We start from the raw sequence: 22062 nt of genomic DNA, 5'->3' as shown, positions 1-22062 counted from the left end.
TACCTAGGTAACATACAAAGTAAATCAGTGGAGGTAAAATAGGAAGAGAGGCTAATGCTGTGAACTTCATTATCTTCTAAGAATGATGATCGTGACCCCAATAAGAAGGGTAGCAGCTAGAAGTGATACAATCGCCCATGGATGCCGGAGATACTCATGCCTCAAGCTGGCCCTCCAAGCATGCCATCTTCGATCAAAATAGAAATTCAGCTCGGCCGACACGCGGGAAAGATAACAATCGTTCACGTCTAAAGCGATCTCTCTACAAAGCCCGTTGAAGAGGCGTGCCACATCTTCTGTTAGAGTAATTAGGTCAAGCAAGAGGTTGCTTGAAGCATTACACCCAAGGTATCTAATTTGGAATACCAAGTTTGTTGCCTCCAGCCCCTATATATATTAGATACACTAGGGTTTTAATAGGTTAGTGGGCTCTAGCCCAAATAGGCCCACTACACCGGTCCATTATCTTATTGGGCTTATATTAGAACATACATGGGTTATATTATATACCCAACAATCTCCTCCTATGTTCTACATATAGCACAATCCAATAGATAGTTAATGTGATGTCCAAACAAAATTATTGAATCATCCATATCACCATATCAATAAAGATTTGTAATCCAACTGAAAACAAAAGTACTTTAAAGAATATCCAAGAGTTTTAGAAATAATCTAAACTCAAACATAAGCAGTTTCACATGTAGGTGAACTATTTAATCAACTGAAAAGAAAATAATAGTTCTCACTGCTCTATAAGGATTCACTCATCAAGTAAGTCATCCTCATCAAGATCCAAATTGAGGCAATCTCCTCCATTTTCGTCAATTCCTGTAAATTACCAAATATGAATTTTATTAAAAATGAATCCAATCATTTGTGTATTTTACTAAAAGTATCTAGTTCTACAGAAAGAACTTAGTACAATTTCATAATGGCTGAAAAATAAATATCAATATCAATAAGCATCAATGTCAAGTTTCAATCAAGAACAAGACCTGAACAGTTTCTTTACAAAGAACCATTCCATATTTTCATTTGGAATGTTACAGGCATCATATCCAAATTGAGTTAAGCTGTATCATCAAGTTTGGAATGAAACAACCTTTCCCAAGAAGGACATGTCATCAAATGTGGAATGACATAAAGATAACTGTAAACATCATTGAAACATATCAAGTGCTTATCTTGGCCAAGATAGGGAGATTCGAAAAATTCAAAATAATATGAATGTAGGTTAAGACACGTCTACACAGTCTTTAACCCCATCTCCCTCACAGTTTTAAATATTCAATCTTTGTCCAGTCCCTTCGTAAGAGCATCGGCCAAATTATCCTTCGATCTCACATCAACCAAAGTGATAATACCTCGTTCTATAAGATAATTCAGCGTGGCATGTTTCAGCCTGACATGTCTCCTCTTACCATTAAAGAGTGAGTTTTTCACAACCGTAATTGTAGCTTGATTATCACAGAACAAACTTAAAGAATTAATCTTTACATGGGTCAATGGAATGTCGAGGATCAGATCTCGTATCCACTCTGCTTCATCTCCTGTAGAAACTAAAGCATAAAGTTCTGATTCCATAGATGACAGAGCAATACAAGTCTGTCTGTTTGACTTCCATGCAACAGCGGCTCCAGCCAGTGTAAATACATAACCACTAGTAGATTTACTGTCTCCTAATTCTGAGCCCCATGATGCATCAGAATACCCTTCCAGGATAGGAGGATGTCCATTATAACATAGAGCATATCCTTGAGTACCCTTAAGGTATTTCATCAGCCTCATAAAGGCATCCCAGTGCTCATGGCCAGGATTACTAGTGAAACGACTCAGCATGCCAACTGTAAAGGCTATGTCTGGCCTAGTGCAACTCATAGCATACATGAGACTACCAATCAGTTTAGAATAATCTAACTGATTCACACTGTCTCCTTCAGTACAGATCAGCTTCTTGGTATAATCAAATGGTGTCTCAATCGGTTTACACTCACTGTATCCCCATGTAGAAAGTAGTTTTTCAATATAATGGGCTTGGCTAAGAGTAATCCCTTGCCTTTCAAAACTTACTTTCATACCAAGAATGGTGTCAACCACACCAAGATCTTTCATGTCGAATTCTTGAGCCAAAGTAGTTTTCACGTCACTCACTACAGAGAGATCGGAACCAAGAATCAACATATCGTCTACATACAAGCAAATAATCGCAACCTTATTCGACACAGAACGAAAGTAAAGGCATTTATCAGAGTAACTGGTCTGAAAACCAAAGCTCTTTACTAACTTGTCAAATTTTTGATGCCATAATTTAGGTGCTTGTTTAAGACCATACAAAGATTTGTGTAACTTACAAACTTTGTTGTCGAAACCTTCCATGATAAACCCTTCAGGTTGGCACATGTAGATTTTCTCTGTGAGGTCTCCATTAAGGAAAGCCGTTTTTACATCCATTTGATGCACAACATACTTCTCAATAGAAGCCAAAGCAAGAAGAATTCTTATCGTTGTCAAATGACAGACCGGTGAGTAAACATCAAAGTAGTCTATCCCACTGACTTGAGTATAGCCCTTAGCTACTAAACGTGCTTTATACCGAGCTATGGATCCGTCAGGATTAAGTTTCTTCTTCAAAATCCACTTATAGGCCACAGTCTTAGCCCATTTTGGCAAATCGACTAGCTGCCAAGTTTGATTTTGTAACAGAGAGCTCATTTCATCATCAATGGCTTCTGCTCACAACAAAGAGTCCCTAGATCTCATCGCTTCCTTATAGGTTGACGGATCAATCTCTACATGGTAGGTCACAAAATCCTCACCAAAGTTCTTGGGTACTCTATCTCTTGTAGAAACTCTTAAAGGTTCTGATGTAGAAATCAGTTTAGGACAGATGTCAGAAATATTCTGTTCAAACTCTACATGCGATTTTGTAACCATCTCAGTATCGCCAGGTAGGTTCAAACCATGATCTCTGAGAAATTTATTCTCAAATAATACTGCATCTCTAGATTCTATAACCAAATTGGTAGATAGATCCAAAAACCGATCAGCAGTACTATCTTCTGCACCACCTAGATAAACACAAGTGTTGGTTCTAGGTCCTACCTTAGGTCTCCTAGGGTCTTGTATCCTCACATATGCAATACAGCCCCAAGTCTTAAGAGTGTCATATCTACAAGGATGTTTATGCCATAACTCATAAGGTGTAGAGGGCAACTTAGAGTGTGGTACTCTATTCAAGATGTGATTTGCAGTTAAAGCTGCTTCTCCCCAATAGCTAGTAGGCATGCCAGCTGTCAATAACATAGAGTTTAACATTTCAGTTAACGTCTGGTTCTTACGTTCAGCTATGCCATTAGATTTAGGTGAGTAAGGAGCAGTAGTTTCAAGTATTATGCCCTGAGAGGCACAGAATTCCTTGAACTCTGTCAAAGTGTATTCTCCTCCTCTATCACTCCTAATCGCTTAATTTTCAAGTTCAATTGATTTTCAACACGATTTTTGAAAATTTTAAATTTATCAAAAGCTTCATCTTTCGATTTTAGGAGATAAATATAACAATATCTAGAAAAATCGTCTATAAAAGTGATTAAATACTTCCGACCACCTCAAGTAGTGAAACTTTTAAAATCACAGAGGTCAGAATGTATTAACTCAAGAAGTTGTATGCTCCTAGAAACTGAACGAAAAGGTTTTCTAGTGATCTTGGTTTGTGCACACACTTCACATCTGTCAAATCTAATCGATGTATCTAAAGGTATATTATAAGTTTTAGCAAGTTTGACCATTTTTCTATAGTTCACATGTCCCAATCTAGTGTGTAACAACTTAGGATCAATCAAAGTGGAACTAACCTGACTAACGGTTTCATTTGCTAAACTCAGTCTATACATACCATCGATTAAGAAAGCACAACCAAAATAATAAGAGTTAACAGTTAAAGTTACTCTACCACCCAAAAAAGATGAACACATGCCAGCATTGTCTAAAAGACTAATAGAAATTAAATTCTTTTGAATAGCAGGAACTACTTTAACATTTTTTAAAGTTAGTATTTTACCTGAAAAAAGGACCAAGTTCGCAGTTCCAGTGTGAGTCACCTCTGCCTCAGCTCCACTAGCCACTGTAATGGTCTCTTTCACGCCAACAGCATCCGTAAGTAGTTTCTTCGAGTTGCAAACATGGCAGGTGGCTCATGTATTTAACCACCGGGCTGAAGAAGTACTGGCCTTACCATTGCCTAACATGGCAATAAAACTCTTAGGCGCAGCACTGCCCACTATCATATGAGCTTCCTTTTGTGGTGTGTCAGATTTAGCCTTCTTAGGTTGTTTACACTCTGCAGCAAAGTGACCCCATTTCCCATAGTTGTGGCACTTGCCCTTCTTTTTCTGAAAGATAGTCTTTTTGGCCTCCAACTTGGGATGTTCACTTTTAGGTGACTTGGATTTTCGAGGAAATTTCTTGGGATATATTACTGCGTTAGCAGCAGACTATTGTTGTCTAACCATCTCCAAGTTATTCCTAACTCGATTCTCATCTTCGATTCGAATGAATCGTTTGAGATCATCCAGTCCCACTTGCACCTTTTTCTGATACATCTCGGTTTTGAAAGAGTGCCATGCAGATGGTAACTTGTATATAATTGCACCCACAAGAAATGAATCACAGACAACTATTTTTTCATTATGCAACTTAGATCTCAAATTCTCTAGATCAGTAACTTGAGGAGTGATTTCCTTGTCTTCTTGAAACTTGAAATCCATGAATTTGTCCACTAGATGAGTCTTGGACAATTCCTCCTCTTTCTTGAATTGAGCATCTAAGTTGTCCCATATTGCTTTAGCAGTGTTATATATACTGTAGGTTTCTGTAAGACGATCTGAAAGACAATTCAACAAGTAGTCTTTGCAGAAATCATCATCTCTAAGCCATTGAGATTCATCAACTTCTTCATCCGTCTCAGCAAAGGTACTCAAAACGGTATAAAAACAGTTCATATATTTTAGATCGAATTGAGTCTTTCGCTTCCATGAGTTAAACTCAGATCCTCCAAACGACTGAAGTTTGACCATCTCAAACGGCATAGCATTCTTATCCATTGTATATTTAAAATGAAATAAAAGTTGGAAAGAGTGCACCTGAATGGAGAGAATTCAACCACGAAGAATTCGACCAAAGAAATTCGGCCACCAAGATTAGCAGCGACAATTTTGGATTCAGCCAGCAACGTCCAAATTCCAATAACACCTAAATGCAAAAGTCGAATAACACCCAAATTGCAAATATCAACCACTGGCGGCCAACAACAAGGTGTCCAAGTGCCACAACCTCCTCCCAAAAAATGTTTCTGCCGTGAGATGATCCTTCACCAAAGAACCATTTTGCTTCAGTTGTGGGTTTCAACCCAGAGAGTGTCTGAAAGATGGGTTTCAACACAAAACATCCAAAAAAGGGGTTCGAAACCCACTGTAATTCTACCCAACTGAGCGAAATATCGAGGGTTTGAATAGGCCAGAAAACAGATCCCACGCCCAAATAAAAAAAATCTGTGGGTCTGAAGAAACCCACGCCCAATACGATTGAGAGAGGGTAGGATTCAGAGTGGATCCAATGTTTCAGCCTCCAAGCAAAAATCGTATTTGCAGCAGATGAAGTCTTGGCTTTCTTCAATGAGAATGAGAGACCGACCAAGGTAGGAAAGACAGACGTGTCTTTTTTGGCAAAAAACCAACGATGGAGAAAGAGACACAAGTCTCTTACAAGAGGGTGGGTTCACCACCGTTTCTTCCAATAGCGTGAGAGAGAAATCACAAAGGGATTTTCAAATCTGAAGAGTTATTGAAGAAGTTCCAGACGTGTGGTGATATGCAGCCAACGGTGAGAGAGAAGCCGATTAGGGGATGAGACACGGTCTCTCAAACCGTGAGAAAAGAACTGATTATTTGAGTTCGAAAAGAACCCCAAAAACAGGAATCGAACCTTGTTATCCCTTCCCCTGACCTTGACGAAAAAGAGATCAAAACGAGAGAGAAAGAGAGAGAGTCGATCACAAAAAAAGATTTTTTAAGGTTCTAATGCTTCAAGATTGTTAGAGTAATTAGGTCAAGCAAGAGGTTGCTTGAAGCATTACACCCAAGGTATCTAATTTGGAATACCAAGTTTGTTGCCTCCAGCCCCTATATATATATTAGATACACTAGGGTTTTAATAGGTTAGTGGGCTCTAGCCCAAATAGGCCCACTACACCGGCCATTATCTTATTGGGCTTATATTAGAACATACATGGGTTATATTATATACCCAACATCTTCCTCGCTCCCTAGCCCGTGATCAATGATCCCTTGCCGCCGCAAGTAACCAACATCTTTTGGGCAATTGATCAGCCCATCCATGAAGCTGATGTAAGAGGTAACATGGTTGTTGCAATGGGGGTAGCACTGTTCGAAGGCCATCAGGTTGAGGAAGATGGATTTGGTTGAGTCATGGATTACCAAGGGAGGGATTTCGAGAATGCTCTTATGGAATTTGATGTCCATGAATTTGTCTGATTTTCCCTTTCAAAATTTGATTCCACAGCTTCTCAGGGCTAACACGCAGTGCACCATGAGTTGGTTCTTGTGCATCTTAACCGTACACCACTCGAACTCGAACGTGGTTAGCTCCTGTTGACGTATAAATGATTAAATAAAATCAACTTAATTGGTTGTTTTGACATGGTGCCAGAGCTATTGCCTTACGGTGGTTTGGCTACCATGATTTTTTTTTATGATAAATAGCTATGTTTGGTTGCTCGGGGGTGGCTCTGAGAGTAGTGGAATAAGAAGTCAAAAGGGGGAGACAAGCATAGATGTCTAGAATTAAGATTCAGAGAATAGTGGACTAGTGGTACGTAGTGTTTGGTTGTGCGGCAGTCCAGAGAGTAGTGAAAAAAGTAGGGTATCGTTATGAATATAGAGGTGAAGAGAGGGAGAGAATAAGACAAGACACTATTTCTTCCATCAAAATTTTACCATTTCGGTATAATTTGGTTTGAATATGAGAAGGGGGGGCATTAGTGCCACATCGGCGCCACATGGGCAAAAAAGCAATGATAATGTTCCAAGCATGTTGGGGAGTGGAGTTTTAATGCAATATTGGCAACCAAACAAAGAATTAGCATTCCCATGCAACCAAACAGGTTAGTGTCTCCAAGTAGTGATAGAGGGGCCGGGGGGGCGTAGGAGAAAGAGAGGTTTGAAAGGCGCAAGATGGGATTGAGAAATGGCTAAAAATGAGGAAACTTAAGAATAAAAAGAAAAAAATCTACTCAAAATAGGATCAGCCTTTTTGCTGATTTCTACCCACTTCTCACCCTCGTTTGCTCAAATCTCTCCTTCTCCCATCCATGCTCCTCCTCTCTCACCACTTGAAGACACTAATTTATGAAAATATAAATTCATGGCTGCCAGAATTGTTAATACCTGGTAAGGAAGGAGACTCTGGTGGATGACATGGAGCAGATGAAGGCCTTCTTCGTCTAATTCATGGGATAGAGGTGTACCACCTTCCACCAAATACGAGAACTCCATCTGCGCTCTGATTATGTCAGGAAGGGTATTGGGGTCTTTTTTCCACCCGTTTTTGAAGAATCGTGCGGGTTTCGTCCATAAGATGAAAGGTACCCCGTTTAGTACCATGTTGCAATAAATGCCCACGTTCCGTAATTTTCTCTGAAAAAACAATGGGGTCTCGGGCGGGTTGGGTTTCAGATTGAAAAACCCTGAGAATTCTGGGGTTGGATTTGAGTTAAAGTTTAAAAACCCGACCCAAACTAGATATTTATGTTTTTAGGAGTTCTGGACCATTTACATTTGCAGATAGGATTGTTAATCAGTGCCGTTGATCACTATCCACGCGGGTTTCTTTAGTAACTTGTTGTGTTGAAAATAGTGACATTAGAATTCGGAGAAAAATCTTCTCTGGTCAATAGATGGGAGGTTGGTGAGAGGAGAGAAGGAGAGTAGGACGAAACGATGAAAGAGGCAAGAAGTAGAAATGAAAGGGGGGAAACTCCAAAAGTCATATAGACAATAATTAAGTTAGATGGGTTATGCTCACTCTCCCATCTAACTCTCGACCCACCATGTATCGTAAGCACATGGATGTACTGATAATGATAGTTGGTTTTGTGGGCCACCACAAAACCATCTGGGAAAATCCAGTGTCCCACCCTGAATAGATGATATTCTGACGGGAAGTTATAAATGGGTCCCTCAAAAATAAGTTCGATCAAACCCTTGATTGTTCAGATGGGATCTCCATTAAGCATGGGAGCAGACAATCCTGAACACACATGGTGAGAATGATGGAGATGCGAGTGGTGCTAGCAACACATTTACTTAAATCTATGGCCTAGTGTGAACTGTGAAGCCCACATTTATGACTTCATTTTCATTTTCCTTATATGAAGAAGAAGAAGAAGAAGAAGGGTGAGAAAGAGAGAGAGAGAGGAAGGAGGAGGAGGAGAACGGATGATGGAAAACATAGAAAACCATAGAGAACATACAACAGTAGATATTGATAAAGCATGGGTTACTTCCATGAGACAGAAACTTTCAGCCACTAGCAGCGAGCCCGCGAGTAAAGATCAACACAGCATTTACATAGTCCCCCAGCACATCTATGAGACTGATGAGAAGGCCTACGAACCCAAAATCATCTCCATCGGCCCGTATCATCATGGAAAGCAATGCCTACGAACCATGGAAGAACACAAATGGCGGTATCTAAACGCAATCCTCTCTCGAAACATGGATCTCAGCTTAGAGAATTACTTAGCAGAGATCAAGAAAATGGAGGTGCGAGCGCGAAGCTGCTACTCCGAAAGTATCAACCACTTTGAGAGCAATCAGTTTGTTCAAATGATGGTGCTCGATGGCTGTTTCATCGTCGAGCTTTTCCTCAATTCCGAGGCAAAGATGGCAATGAAGGAAGAAGAGATCTTCCTTCTAAAGAAGGAAGCCGATGAAGATCCCATATATGGCACAAACTGGATGCTTCCCCTTGTAGCCCATGACATGCTCCTCTTAGAGAACCAACTCCCTTTCTTTGTCTTACAGTTTTTATTCAAACTTGTCGACAAATCGAGCACCCCTTCTTCTCTGTCGCAGCTTGCCCTCAATTTCTTTCATAATTTCTTGCCTAGAAAGAATGGAATTGATCCTACAGATGAAGACCGCGGAAAAATCCTTCATCTCCTACACTTGTTTCATTCTGGTTTTTTGCCAGTTAAGAAGAAAGCACTCGATTTCTTGTCTTATTATTATTACATACGCCCCGCGCCTCCCAAGTTAATCCCCTCCGCGACAGAGCTCAAAGCGGCGGGGGTCAAGTTCAAGCAGAAGAAGATGGATATGGGTAGCTTCTTAGAAGTAGATTTCCGTAAAGGGGTGATGGAAATTCCACATCTCTCAATCTATGAGTTTACCAATTCTATGTTTCGAAACTTTATCGCCTTCGAGCAATGCTTTCCAATCTCTGGAGCTCACTTCACAAGGTACACCATCTTGATGGATTGTCTCATCAATACCGCAAATGATGTCGCCATACTCAAACAGAATAAGATCATCGAACATATGATGGGTAGTGATGAAGAGGTGGCGATTCTTTTCAACCGGTTGGGGAAAGGGGTGGCCGTAGATTTCGAAGATTGTTACTTCTACTACTTGTTCAATGATGTGAACCAATATTGCAAGACCAATTGGCACATCTGGAGGGCAAACTTGGTGCATCGTTATTTCAGGAATCCATGGACCATCATGTCTCTTGTCGCAGCCATTCTTATTCTCACTCTCACATTCACACAGACATTCTTCTCCGTCTTCTCGTATGCCCGCCCTCCGTAGTTTTAATTTCATTTGAATTAGTCGATCGTCTAGCAAAGAACAATTATCACTTGATTTGTTCTAATTTCATTTAGATTTATTGATAGTTTATGTGATTGCTATCAAGTTTGAAGAAATGAAGTTATTAGTAAACCTTTTGCAGTCTGTAAGTTTTTAATTAATAAACCCAAGTACTTGCCAGAATTGTTGTGGTTCGAAATCACTTGTTCATGGCCAGAGATTTGTAGTAACAGTGGTTGTTTCCACTGACAGCTTGACTGGAGGCAAAGTAAGTACTCATGGTAGTTGCATCAATTAGCAAAGTTTGAAGAAATTAATAGAGCTGCATGGATGAAATTTAGCATGGATATTGAATTCTGCCTATTTTGGGAATTCTCAAAGTTCTTCTACAAATCAGTTAAAACTCCTTAAGGGTCTAACAGACTAATTAATTTTTGGACCAAAGATCGGATCTTCCGCGAATAGTAATGAACTAATGATTCTTATATATTTTCCAGCAGCATCTGTTTATCCAAACTGGTTGCTATAATGCTGGTTATCATCTTTTAAATATAATTGTAGATCTCCGTGGAGATCTGCACTATTCTTGCTATGAGATTTTGCACTAGCACTAAGTTATTAGGACCCAGAATATTCAATTAGTGGATCCATTGGCAGTGGGACTGCACATCATTGTTAAACATATTTGCACAATGCTTAAGCATGTTCAAGTTGAATACTGGTGAAAACTTCCCAGGTAAAAATCCTGAAGACAGTTTTATTTGTAGTTCTGTTCCTTACCTTGGGTACAGTAAATAGTTCAACTAAGAAATCCCATTTGACTCGTACCCATCCCTAGCTATGAGAAAGCATTTAGTTTAAAACTCTTTGCCTTTGGAAGCGTGTCTTGATAAAATTTGAACATTGATGCAGGCAGAGACTCTTTCTTCGAAACCACCAAAAACTATTGACTCCTTAAAATTCAATTAAGAGAAAGGCGTCTTAACACCCATCTAAACTAACACACTTTCTTCAAGACGACCTAAAAGTATTGACTCCTTAAAATTCAATTAAGAGAAAAAAGTCTTAACACCCATCTAAACTAACACAGCCATTTACAAACTGCAACTAGAACTGAGAAAAAACTGCCATTTAAGAGAGTTTTTGTATGGGTCCGTGTGTATCTGCAGCCGATTTTATAAGAGGCTGCCCTTGGATCAAACACCAAGGGCAGCAACTATGTTGTACCCAATAGTCAAACAACTGGCCGTGGCCCACTTACATTTTCTGGTTGAACCGTTGATCAAGGCTGTTGATCAATGGGACTTTGGTGAGAAGAAAGAAAAGCAGGAAGAATCGAGGAAAGAGGGAAGAAGCCTACATCTATGACTAGATTTTCATTTTCCTTATATAGGAAGAAAAGGCTGAGAGAGGAAGGGGGAGAAAGGGATGATGGAAAACACAGATAACCATATGGAACATGCAGTAGATATTGATGATGCATTGGTTACTTCCATGAGACATAAACTCGCAGCCACTACCAGCGAGCCGGCGAGTAAAGATCAACACAGCATTTACAGAGTCCCCAAGCACATCTATGAGACTGATGAGAAGGCCTACGAACCCAAAATCATCTCCATAGGCCCCTATCACCATGGAAAGCAATGCCTACAATCCATGGAAGACCACAAGTGGCGCTATCTAAATGCAATCCTCTCGAAACTTGGATCTCAGCTTAGAGAATTACATAGCAGCGATCAAGGCATTGGAGTCGCAAGCGCGAAGCTGCTACTCCGAAAGCATTGATCACCTCGAGAGCCATGAATTGGTCCAAATGATGGTGGTGGACGGCTGTTTCATCGTTGAGCTTTTCCTCAAGAGCAAGGAGACAATGATCGAGTGGAAGAAGGCCATGGACGAAGGAAATTTCTTCTTTCCTGACCGAAAGAAGGAAGCAGAAGATCCTATATATGGCACAAATTGGATGCTTCCCCTTGTAGCCCATGACATGCTCCTTCTAGAGAACCTGAAATCCAAGTAGTGACTTGGTTTGGCAACCTAGAGGGGGGGTGAATAGGATGTTTATAAAATCTTTACCTTTTAAAAACTTTTCCTAAGATTTCACCAAAGACTTATCCCTTGTTTAATTAAGTTTGAAATAGTTGAACTTAAACAATATTACAAATATAAGTTCAAAACCCTTGTTGATTAGCAAACTTAATTAGGTAATTTTAATATAGCCTAGTTAGCAAGGTTAAGATATTTAGGTTGATTATCAATGCTAACTACTCACTCAATTCTAAGCACAAATAATCAAATAAGAAAGTGAGAGGGAGTGAGAGAAATACCAATCACACAAGTGACATAAAGATTTATAGTGGTTCGGCAAACGGCCTACTCCACTCTTCTCAAGGTCGCACTTGAGGATTTCCACTATTGAGACCTCCACGACGCCCGGCTCCGAGGCTTTTACACTCCAAGGGAATTAAATAAGGCTGCCCTTCCACCTTTACAATGACTCTCCTTCTCCGCCGAGTTCTAAGCGGTTCACCCAAGGGAATTAAAAACAACGGATGCCCTTGCCACCGATCGAATAAAGAAGAAGATAAAAGCTTTGCCTCTATGTAGGCTACAATGCAAGTTGAAGCTCCAAGGATGCTCTCAAGAATAAACAAGTTTAAGCCTAAACCAATCTCAAAAGATTTTCTCAAATCAAGGCACAAAGAGTTTGGTTGGTGAGAGAATTTAACCCAAAAATAGTTCACAAATGATTTTCTATGGTTTCTTGAAGTTGGACAATGTTCCTCTAGTGTTTTGGACCCTTGAATGGGTATATATAAAGTCCCAACTCCATGTGATCGTTTGGGGGTAAAACAGTCAAAACTGGGTCAAAAAATCAACTAGCCGTTGCACCCCAACGGCTATATTTTTTTGAAGAAAAACATTTCTCGGAGTTCCGAGCGAAATTCTCGGAGTTCCGAGCAAATTCTCGGAGTTCCGAGAATTCAAACAGAGCCTTTAAGTTTAGAATCTGGTGCATTTCTCGGAGCTCCGAGAATGTTCTCGGAGTTCCGAGCTCGGAGCTCCGAGAAGAATTCTCGGAGTTCCGAGACTGGTTTCCAGCAAACAGTGTCGAACTTGTAAAATTCATATATCCCTCATTTCTCGTCGGATTTTGACGTTCCTATACTCTACGGATATGAGAAAAATGAGAGCTATCTGTTAAAAATATTTTCAAAAATATTTGAAAATGTTTTAAATAAGTTTTGATAGGATTTAGTTGCTGGTCCAGGTTGTTGCTTCGGAACTCTGTTTTGTTCATTCTTGTGTTGAATGCCATATGGGTCCCAACATGTTGGTACACCACCATGGCCATTCACTTATCCATTTAAGTCCTTAAAGGGTGTGTTAGTCTCTTTGAAAAACATATTTTTAGGGGTTTAAACAATGTGCCTTGACAAGAGGAAATGCAAGAGAGATAGGAATACATTCTACCCTTTCTATCACTCTCTTGAACTCTTCTTTTGAGCTAGGATCTTCTATGGTTGAGCTTCCATGCTTGACATCTTCAAGTTGTGGTACAAGCTCCTTGGTCCTTTGCATTAGGTTCTTGATCCTCGACCTTTGGCCTTCATGAACTTTCTTTGTTTGTTCAATGCTTTGAGATGGTTGATGATGAGCTTCTCCTTGGTACTTCCAAGGTGTGATTGGTCCAAGTATGTTCCAAGCTCCTTTGCCATTGTGTTTGGTTCATCTTCAAGCATAGGCCAACAAGGTGCGTGCTAGTATGATTTGACTTGTGTAGGACCTGTCTAAAGCACAACACTCAAGGCAAATGATCAGTCCATAAACAACTAATCAATTTGCATTTGTTAATCATCAAAACAAGTTGATTGAATGAACCCATGGGGAACCCTTGGGCTTACAATCTCCCCCTTTTTGATGATGACAAACCAAATTGATTAGATAGGTGGGAGGAACCTCTTATGAGGATAAGATAGACAAAATAATCATTACTACTCCCCCTCAACATATGCATGAGTTATATTTAACAAGTTATAATACAAGAATGCATATGGTAATGGATCTAATCAATTATACAAATTCTCCCCCTTTTGGCATTAGCAAAAAGGAAGGATTAAGCATTTAAGCACAATTACATAAAGCATCAAAGATATTCAATGAAAATATGATGCTCCCCCTAACTTCTTATCATGAGTTAGCAATTAAAATCAAAGTATAATCCAAAGTATATATGGCATGATAAGAGACAATCAACATAGGAAATGAATAATCACAAAACAAATCAAGCTTATGTTGGCAAAACAAAGAGACATTTCAATTTTAGCACAAATTTTTAGGGTGTATCTTAGTATATATATATATATATCCAATATAAATCTACCCTATGACCCGTAATATAATAATAGATTAGTAAGTTAAAGCTTATAGTTTACTTATCATGAAAGAAAAACAAGCAAGTGTATAGTTTAGCATGATAGGCCCCATTTTTTATTTTTCTTTTTTTTTTAAATCTAATGATATGCAATTTTTAGCATAATTAGTGAGGAAATGTTTGAATGGATAGTATTAGCATCTTACAATGATCCATATAAACATAAAGATAGCAACAATTAGCTCTCCCCCTTAGTATTTGTCAATGGCCTTAGATAAACCTAAGATTTAAGGCATGGCATGACAGAATAAGCCAAAGATATGACAATGGAATACTTGGCCACCAAAACTTATTCTTGGAATAGATGATATCATATTAGACCATCCAAGATAACTCAAGACGCCTAAAGGATATGACACTAACATCTAGGCAATGGGCTTCTTGTCTTCAACTACACTTGAAAAACACAAGACAAGCCCGATCATAATCCATATGGAGCAACAATGCTCCAAATGAGTGTACTTATCATATGCATAATGATATACACATTTAATATCATATGATAAGCCATTTAAGACAAAATCTTATCATACTAAGCTCCTCCTTTGAAAATGAGTCATGCAATGCATGAATCCAAAGGGATGTCCTTGCATAGACTCCAAAGGTTTTTGGATATATTTTCCAAAAGATACCAAGTTAAACTCAACCATTGGGCTACAATGACACTTACTCTCCAAGTGTCGGTTTATCATGATAAAATGATAGCCATAGTTTAGCTCATCATGATAAACAAGCATAGCACAAAAGATTTTCAATCTTTCGCTCATGCTCCCTCTGAATGTGATTTAATATTTTTCAAATTCACGCTTTACTACCCTAAGTATGTAATATACATAAGTAGCTAGGGTGATCACATATAAATGTATACCTATTCATGTTTGAGATGTTGGCACAAGGCCAATTTGTTAGATATTTTAATTAATGTGAATGTACCATCTCCCTCTTAGAATCTAAGAAGGCTAAGGGTACTAATTGAGTGACTTTTAAGATTAAGGTTTAACATCTCATATGTATAGATATTATCAAACAAGGGGTGATAACCATAGAATATGTATATACCAATTTGAGTTCATTCTATAGGACTAAGACATAGTGAGAATAGTCAATAAAATACCATGTCTTAGAGAGACATCCATGATTCATAAAGGTGAGAGTATACCTTATGAGAAAGATATGATCATCAAGGTTTCCATGGATAATTTACCATGTTTGGACACAAAGGACATGACACATAATGTACATGGTCCAAACATTACATCTACATCCACAACCACATGTAAAATGACAAGGCATTAGGCACAAGGTGCATAAGCCTTATTGAAAACCAAAAAATGTGTGGGAGGCACATGTTCCCATCACAATCTAATACATACAACCACCTTAGTGAATTTTAATTTTACTCAAGTGAGTAAATGCCCAAATATGATTCTAGATTTCTATGATATTTTCATTTCAAGTCATACATTGAATCTAGATTCATGATTTAACTTTCCTATATAATATATATCCTTTTATGAACTTAGGGAAAGATCCAAGGATTTTATAATATATATGTATCAAATGATGCAAACTACCTTGGACACATGTATTCCATTTATGAACTTTCATGACTACTTGAACAAAATACATATAACATATCTGTACATATTAAGGTTCATCTTATTCATGAGATTATCCAATTAAAGCTCTTTGGAAATACACTAATTTTTAACCCATCTATGATTCTTATTAGATTTGATGAAAATCATTAAGCATGTAATAGAATGGATTTTGATAGGACAACTAGGTGCATGTTCGTTCACCTAGGGCACAAAAAGTTGTCTAAGAAGGGATTTGAAGTGAATTCTTAGACATAGCATCTAATACCTTAGTTTTGCTAGAAATGATATATTAAAAAAATTAAATACTCAATTGTCTAGCAAGTGCCATGTTTGTCCAAAATAAAGTTCAAAGAATAGTACTTTGGCATTTTCTCAATTTTTGCTCAAATACTATTTGATTGCCAAAAATAATTTCATTTAAGTTCAAGCCTTAAAACCTATGGGTTTCTTTTCTTTTGGTTTTTCTAGAATGATGTGATCAATTAGCCTAACTCATAGCAACTACCAAAACGGGTTCAAATTTTAAAGATGTACTTGAAGCTTTTAATTTGAACACATGGGCAAGAGATGTTGTTGTATATTCTATAAGGATCAATTTATGGTTTTCACATTGAATGCTCTATTGTGGTTGTCATGTGGATGAATGACATATTTTAAGTGTATGATGATTTTTAAGTATATGTGGGCACTTAAACTAGGAAACTCAAAATGATATTCAATTAGGCTCATCATATCAAAGTCTCAAATTAATTACATTTAATCATATAGAGTTTGAATTTTAAGGTGATATATATAGATATATGTTAAGCAAATATGAGCATATGATATCTATATACACATGTTTTTTAAATGAATTTCAATTTTAGGCACAACATGTATTGATACAAAAAAAATTAAACAAGAACAAGCACATTGTATCAACAAATATATTTTCAAATGATATTCAATTAAAGCACATCTCCTAATCTAAAATAAACACAATATAGATCATGTTAGGGGTTTTGGAACCCAAACCATCTTGGTTCTAAGCAAGTTTGTCCTAGGTGATAAGTCCTTTTTAACCCAAACAAACTTACTACTTTTTACAAGTTTAAAAGTACATTTAAACTTGTAATGTCCAAATCTACCACAATAGTCACAAGATGCATAAGAGTGGGTAGATGGACGGGATGAACATGATGAATTACAAGAGTGATCATGATGGTAATTGAATTTTACATTCTCTTGTAACTTATGATTTTCCAACCTTAATATTTCATTCTTGATGTTTAAGTCATTGATTTCCGTTTTAAAATTTATTAATTCAAGAGATGAAAGCATTTTGATTTTCTCTTCTTCTTCTTTAAGGAGTTGATTTTCCTCTCTTAGTGAAGCAATGGTATTACTTAGTTCAATAAAATCTTTTTTAAAAATTTTATTTTCTTCACTAAGATGTGCATGATCTATTTCTAGTGACCTAAACTCCTTGTGAATACTAGCTAAATTATTTTTCAAGTTTGAATTCTTAGCTAGTTGATCCTCAAGTTTCTTATGTAATTCTTGGACATTTTCAACAAGTTCTTCAAGTGTGAATTCGGCATTATCCAAGGGGTCTTCATTAGATAATCCCATTAAGCACATGTTTTGATTTTGAAGATTTTCAATAGAGTCCAAAATATTTTTAGCATTTTTACAAGAGGATACTTTCTCATAAATGTGTGGTGGTAATGCACAACATGTTGCAATTAGGGCTTTTGTATTTAGTAAAGATAATTTTTTATTATATTCATTTAATCCTTTAGATCTAGCATTTAACATAAATCCATTTTCAATTATCTTTATCATATCTTTATCTAGACCTTTTAAGTATGTCTTCATATGGATCAACCATGATCCATAATCCGAACCATCCAAAATAGGTAGTCTAGATCCCATCTTTTAAGTTGCCAAAAAGTTTGATCTTTTAACTCTTAACCGGTTAGGGTCTTAATCAAGAGCCCAAGCTTTGATACCAATTGAAATCCAAGTAGTGATTTGGTTTGGCAACCTAGAGGGGGGGTGAATAGGATGTTTATAAAATCTTTACCTTTTAAAAACTTTTCCTAAGATTTCACCAAAGAATTATCCCTTGTTTAATTAAGTTTGAAATAGTTGAACTTAAACAATATTACAAATATAAGTTCAAAACCCTTGTTGATTAGCAAACTTAATTAGGTAATTTTAATATAGCCTAGTTAGCAAGGTTAAGATATTTAGGTTGATTATCAATGCTAACTACTCACTCAATTCTAAGCACAAATAATCAAATAAGAGAGTGAGAGGTAGTGAGAGAAATACCAATCACACAAGTGACACAAAGATTTATAGTGGTTCGGCAAACGGCCTACTCCACTCTTCTCAAGGTCGCACTTGAGGATTTCCACTATTGAGACCTCCACGACGCCCGGCTCCGAGGCTTTTACACTCCAAGGGAATTAAATAAGGATGCCCTTCCACCTTTACAATGACTCTCCTTCTCCGCCGAGTTCTAAGCGGTTCACCCAAGGGAATTAAAAACAACGGATGCCCTTGCCACCGATCGAATAAAGAAGAAGATAAAAGCTTTGCCTCTATGTAGGCTAAAATGCAAGTTGAAGCTCCAATGATGCTCTCAAGAATAAACAAGTTTAAGCCTAAACCAATCTCAAAAGATTTTCTCAAATCAAGGCACAAAGAGTTTGGTTGGTGAGAGAATTTAACCCAAAAATAGTTCACAAATGATTTTCTATGGTTTCTTGAAGTTGGACAATGTTCCTCTAGTGTTTTGGACCCTTGAATGGGTATATATAAAGTCCCAACTCCATGTGACCGTTTGGGGGGTAAAACAGTCAAAACTGGGTCAAAAAATCAACTAGCCGTTGCACCCCAACGGCTATATTTTTTTGAAGAAAAACATTTCTCGGAGTTCCGAGAGAAATTCTCGGAGTTCCGAGCGAAATTCTCGGAGTTCCGAGAATTCAAACAGAGCCTTTAAGTTTAGAATCTGGTGCATTTCTCGGAGCTCCGAGAATGTTCTCGGAGCTCCGAGAATGTTCTCGGAGTTCCGAGCTCGGAGCTCCGAGAATAATTCTCGGAGTTCCGAGACTGGTTTCCAGCAAACATTGTCGAACTTGTAAAATTCATATCTCCCTCATTTCTCGTCGGATTTTGACGTTCCTATACTCTACGGATATGAGAAAAATGAGAGCTATCTGTTAAAAATATTTTCAAAAATATTTGAAAATGTTTTAAATAAGTTTTGATAGGATTTAGTTGCTGGTCCAGGTTGTTGCTTCGGAACTCTGTTTTGTTCATTCTTGTGTTGAATGCCATATGGGTCCCAACATGTTGGTACACCACCATGGCCATTCACTTATCCATTTAAGTCCTTAAAGGGTGTGTTAGTCTCTTTGAAAAACATATTTTTAGGGGTTTAAACAATGTGCCTTGACAAGAGGAAATGCAAGAGAGATAAGAATACATTCTACCCTTTCTATCACTCTCTTGAACTCTTCTTTTGAGCTGGGATCTTCTATGGTTGAGCTTCCATGCTTGACATCTTCAAGTTGTGGTACAAGCTCCTTGGTCCTTTGCATTAGGTTCTTGATCCTCGACCTTTGGCCTTCATGAACTTTCTTTGTTTGTTCAATGCTTTGAGATGGTTGATGATGAGCTTCTCTTTGGTACTTCCAAGGTGTGATTGGTCCAAGTATGTTCCAAGCTCCTTTGCCATTGTGTTTGGTTCATCTTTAAGCATAGGCCAACAAGGTGCGTGCTAGTATGATTTGACTTGTGTAGGACCTGTCTAAAGCACAACACTCAAGGCAAATGATCAGTCCATAAACAACTAATCAATTTGCGTTTGTTAATCATCAAAACAAGTTGATTGAATGAACCCATGGGGAACCCTTGGGCTTACAGAACCAACTCCCTTTCTTTGTCTTACAGTCTTTACTCGAGCTTGTCAACAAGTCGCGCACCCCTTCTCTCTTACAGCTCGCCCTTGATTTCTTCAATCATCTCTCGCACGGAAACAATGGAATTAAAACTACAGCCGAAGACCCCAGAAAAGTCCTTCATCTACTACACTTGTTTCATTCTAGTTTCTTGCCGGTTAACAAGAAATCACGCGAATTCTGCTCTTACTATTGCTACTTGCCCCGTCTTGCTTTCACAGACAGGTCCCTGGCTTCGTGGAACAAAAGACGGCCCGCACCGCCCAAGTCGATCCCCTCTGCAACAGAGCTCAAAGAGGCAGGAGTTAAGTTCAAGCAGAAGAAGAGCATGGGTAGTTTCTTGGATGTAAATTTCAGTAAAGGAGTGATGGAAATCCCACATTTCCCAATCTATGATTGTACCAATTCTCTCTTTCGAAACTTTATTGCCTTCGAGCAATGCTTTCCAATATCCGGAGCTCATTTCACAAGCTACGCCATCTTGATAAATTGTCTCATCAATACGCCGAACGATGTTGCCATACTCAAGCATAATAAGATCATAGAACATACGTTGGGTAGTGATGAAGAGGCGGCGCTTCTATTCAACCAGTTAGGGAAGGCAGTTGGCGTCTATTTCGAAAATTGTTTCTTCTCCTGCCTGTTCAAGGATGTGAACAAATATTGTGAGACCAATTGGCACGTCTGGAGGGCAAATTTGATGCGTCGTTATTTCAACAATCCATGGACCATGATGTCTCTGGTTGCTGCCATTCTCATTCTCACGTTCACATTCACGCAGACCTTCATCTCAGTCTTCTCGTATGCCCACCCTCCTCAGTTCTAATTTCATTTGAAATAGTAAATCGTTTAGCAAAGAACAATTATCATATGATTAATTCTAATTTCATTTGAAATTGTTACGGTAAGAACAATTCTATATCATGTTTGAAGAAATGAATTAATTAGTAAACCTTTTGCCAGTCTAGAAGTTTTTAACTGACGAACCCAAGTTCATGTCAGAATTGCTGTGGTTCGAACCACCTGTTCATGGCTGGAGAGTTTTTGTAACACTGATTGTGCCAACTGGCTACTTTCTTTTAACCGGTGAAAAAGGTTTGAAATGGGTGTCCGCAGAATTAAAAGGCGTGTAAATATCACCTGCATGCGAATATATCATTTCCCTTTGTTTAGATTTTTAATAAAGAAGGCCCATCATCTATAAGCAGACATCATACGATGTATATTTTTTGAAAAATCACTTGGGCTCACTTTGTTCAAAGATCTAAACCGTTCATTTAATGGGCCCCAACATAAATCGGCCTTGCCTCGGAAGTCATATCATTAGGATGACCCTAACTCTTTTGATCTGTAAAGAATTATATATGGTGTCGTTCTTCTACATATCGGAGGGTTAGGATCATCCTATGGAGATGATTTTTGGGTCACAACCTATTTACATTGAAGCCAAACAAGTGAATGGGTTGGATCCTATATGGCCTCCATAATTAGGTGCACATATTTTTTGTTGTGAAAAGGCCTTCAAACAACGTGGTGTCCCACTGTATATGTCGTATCCATATACTTTTTTTGTTGCCCCTTCGAAGAAGATGGGGCCCACCTATTATAGCACATAAAGAAGAGATTAAATGGCGTTCGTGATCATTGTTCCAAGATCTAAACCAATCAATTGTTTGGCCTCAATGTAAATAGGCTATGTTTCAAAAATCATCTCCATTGGATGACCCTAGCCCTCCAATTTGCTAACGAATGACACCATATATAATTCTCTATCTAGGTTAGGATCACCCTATGGCGATGATTTTAGCGGCAATTTGAATCTTCGAACAAAGTGGGCCCATGTAATTTTTTTTCTTGAAATATACATTGTATGATGTTTGTGCATAGGCTATGTATTTTTTGAGGAATGATAGATACAAGGGAGCCCTTGAATAAAGAGCCGCAAAAGGGCTCATAATTGGATTCACGTCAACAAATGTAACTAATTTTTCTTTTTCAACCGATTTTAAAATGTAACTGAAAATGGCGTGATCCAATGAAGAGCCCTTTTGCCACTCTTTATGCAAGGGCTCCCTTGTATCTATCATTGCTCGGTTTTTTTTTTTTTTTCAAAGATCTAAACAAGAAAATGATGTATTTGCCCCCTTTTTCTTTTGTGGACAACCATTTTCCACTGTGAAAAGGCT

At 38.1% G+C, this 22062-nt stretch overlaps 1 protein-coding gene and 1 pseudogene across 1 annotated transcript; both read left to right on the top strand.

Annotated features, from left to right (window-relative positions):
- Window positions 1-8490: 8490 nt before the first annotated feature.
- Window positions 8491-10063, top strand: LOC143853295 (UPF0481 protein At3g47200-like). The gene has a single exon (XM_077363012.1). The coding sequence runs from the start codon at window positions 8514-8516 to the stop codon at window positions 9885-9887; it is 1374 nt and encodes a 457-aa protein (XP_077219127.1). The 5' UTR covers window positions 8491-8513; the 3' UTR covers window positions 9888-10063.
- A 1255-nt stretch (window positions 10064-11318) lies between these two features.
- On the top strand, window positions 11319-20702 carry LOC143853293 (UPF0481 protein At3g47200-like; annotated as a pseudogene).
- Window positions 20703-22062: the final 1360 nt, after the last annotated feature.

This window comes from Tasmannia lanceolata, unplaced genomic scaffold (assembly GCF_043159265.1).
Source record: "Tasmannia lanceolata isolate RefF3 unplaced genomic scaffold, GAP_Taslan_0.1 ptg000019l, whole genome shotgun sequence".
In the NCBI taxonomy this organism is placed as follows: domain Eukaryota; kingdom Viridiplantae; phylum Streptophyta; class Magnoliopsida; order Canellales; family Winteraceae; genus Tasmannia; species Tasmannia lanceolata.
Note: the sequence above shows the minus strand (reverse complement) of the source record. Positions and strands in the feature narration are given on the sequence as shown.